The sequence below is a fragment of the Diaphorina citri genome, unplaced genomic scaffold (assembly GCF_000475195.1).
Source record: "Diaphorina citri unplaced genomic scaffold, Diaci psyllid genome assembly version 1.1 scaffold437, whole genome shotgun sequence".
Taxonomy (NCBI): domain Eukaryota; kingdom Metazoa; phylum Arthropoda; class Insecta; order Hemiptera; family Psyllidae; genus Diaphorina; species Diaphorina citri.
In genome coordinates, this window is record NW_007377872.1 from 108,124 (window position 1) to 110,541 (window position 2,418).

At 37.4% G+C, this 2,418-nt stretch overlaps 1 protein-coding gene across 1 annotated transcript in view; it reads right to left on the reverse strand.

Moving 5' to 3' along the window:
• The window catches only part of LOC103508824 (ATP synthase mitochondrial F1 complex assembly factor 2), a 23,172-nt gene that overhangs the window by 2,300 nt on the left and 18,454 nt on the right, over window positions 1-2,418 (reverse strand). Inside the window, exon 4 of the mRNA XM_008473400.3 lies at window positions 755-1,051. Coding sequence (XP_008471622.1) covers window positions 755-1,051 — 297 coding nt within the window. The remainder of the gene's footprint in view (window positions 1-754; window positions 1,052-2,418) is intronic.

Consider the following 2,418-nt stretch of genomic DNA (forward strand, 5'->3'; position numbering starts at 1 on the left):
AAAAAAAAATTGAAAAAGCAATTTTTTTTTTTTTTTTTTTTTTTTTTCCACTGAATACCTAGTAGTAGTAGCTTCGCACCACACACAAAAAGCCCACCTAGAGGTTTAACTGTAGGGATCAAGGGTCACAAAGTTGTGCTAAGCGCGATGAATCTGTTCATATACTTAGTTTCTATAATTATTTTACGCATTTGGTTACTATTATTGTGCTGCAATTTCAAATCTTAATATTAAGTACCTTTTATTATTTTTTTAACACCACTAAGGTAATTTTAGATATATTATTATTTTTTTTATTTTTTTCTCTTTCTTTTTCTTTTCTTTTCTAACTGACGTTGTACAATTTTATTCATTGAAATGTTGTATTTTTAATGTTATATTATGTACAATAAAAATAAATTGAATTGAATCTACGAGCACTGCGGCAATTTCAGTGTTCCCAAGAGTACTGCAACAGTGTATTTCACAGCCCAAGCACGTCCTCATGCCGCGGACCGAAAATGTACACGCATCTATATCTAAAGATCATCTTTTTTTTTCCCCATCCGTGGCACAAGCTCCGGCTTTTACGGATGGGTATGCCATTTGTTAACTATTTATTTGATGAGAGAATTGTTCTGAAAAACCAATAAATGGAAACTTACAAATATAAACTAATACTTTTCTACGGTAAACCGTGCCAAAAGTGACACGACGTCGGAAACAAACCCCAGAAAAGCACAAAAAAATGAAGAGTTCAATTTTCAGCCCTTACCTGATATTCTTCCTCTAGTTTACTCAAGTGTACTGCTTCCTCTATACTAAGCTTCCTATCAATGCAGGCCAGGGTTAGCACAATACTCTTCAACGTTTCCACGGCAAAGTTCACGCCCATCACAGTTTCAAAGTTGTACGATAGGAAATGCCTCTGAATGGTGGCTCGGTCTTTCGGGTCTACAGAGGGTCCGGCGATATCGTTGGAATAGGAAATGGAGGTGTTGTACCTCTGGTTGAACCAGGACAGAATGCCGCCCCATTCTTTCTCTTGAATAGCGCGAAGCTCTTCTTCTTCCTGGGAAAAAAAAGGTTGGTTTTCATAAAAAAAAAGCCAGCCTAGTTAGCTTAGTTGGTAGTGCGTCTGCCTTGTAAGCGCTAGGCCGCGGGTTCGATTCCCGCCCGGGGCGGTATCTAATCTTATATTGAACCACATTATAATAATATATTACTATCAATACATAAATTAATTAATTAGCAATACTTAAAAGGTTGTGTTCAGTACATAAATGGCTGTGTTGTGTTGTGTAATGATAATGACTGGTCAATTTCCTTGCGAAGAAAAGCGCAGCTTGTATTATTAGCACAGCCTATACTAGGTACAAGATGCTTATTAATACGAGATGATGTAAGACTTGTAAGAGTGTTCCAGGAAGCCAGGCAGTCTGTGGACATGATTGAAGCTTGGGCAATCCCATGTATGATTTATGAAACACGCCCTTTAATCGCCTATTACTTATGAAGAGAAGAGAAAGAGAAAGAAAAACATAACTAACAAAGTATACCTACTTACTTCTACTCCTGCTGCGATAGAGTCAACATCTATCTTGGTCTGAAGATGATGTCCTGAGTGACATCGAAAGCTCACCAATTTAAAAATCATGTATGATTTATGAAACACGCCCTTTAATCGCCTATTACTTATGAAGAGAAGAGAAAGAGTAAGAGGAGGAAAAACATAACTAACAAAGTACCTACTTAGCCATACGTGATACAGACTTAGCATGTTCAATGATGTACTTAGTGGTTAGCACAGTGGTCTTCGGATCTGGAGGTTGGTAGTTCTTTTGAATCTGGAGGCAAATCCCAAAGTTTGTGACAAGTATTGAAAAAAAAAATAAATAAAATAAATTAAAAAAGAAAAAAAAATCGAGAGTGGTACATTGTAGGTACCTACCTACCTGCTCAGTAATAAAAAGGAAAAAGGACCTCCATGAATATATACTTAATATGTAGATTTGTAGATGAATCCTTGGAAAAATACATGAATCATAGCTACCCAGTAGGTAAATACCTACTTACATAGGTACATATATTACGTAGGTAGTAGGAACTTAAAAGTGACTCAAGGGGCTATGCCTGATGCCATGAAAGTTCTCTAGAGCAAGATAATCTCTCCAATATCTTGGAAAGATTGACCAAAATTTCGAGAAATTCCAATCTCAAATGACTCAAATCTGAGAGGCTCTTAAAAAAGAAGAAGAAAAAAAAAAAAACCAGCCTAGTTAGCTTAGTTGGTAGTGCGTCTGCCTTGTAAGCGCTAGGCCGCGGGTTCGATTCCCAAAAAAAGGTGGTTTTCATAAAAAAAAACCAGCCTAGTTAGCTTAGTTGGTAGTGCGTCTGCCTTGTAAGCGCTAGGCCGCGGGTTCGATTCCCGCCCGGGGC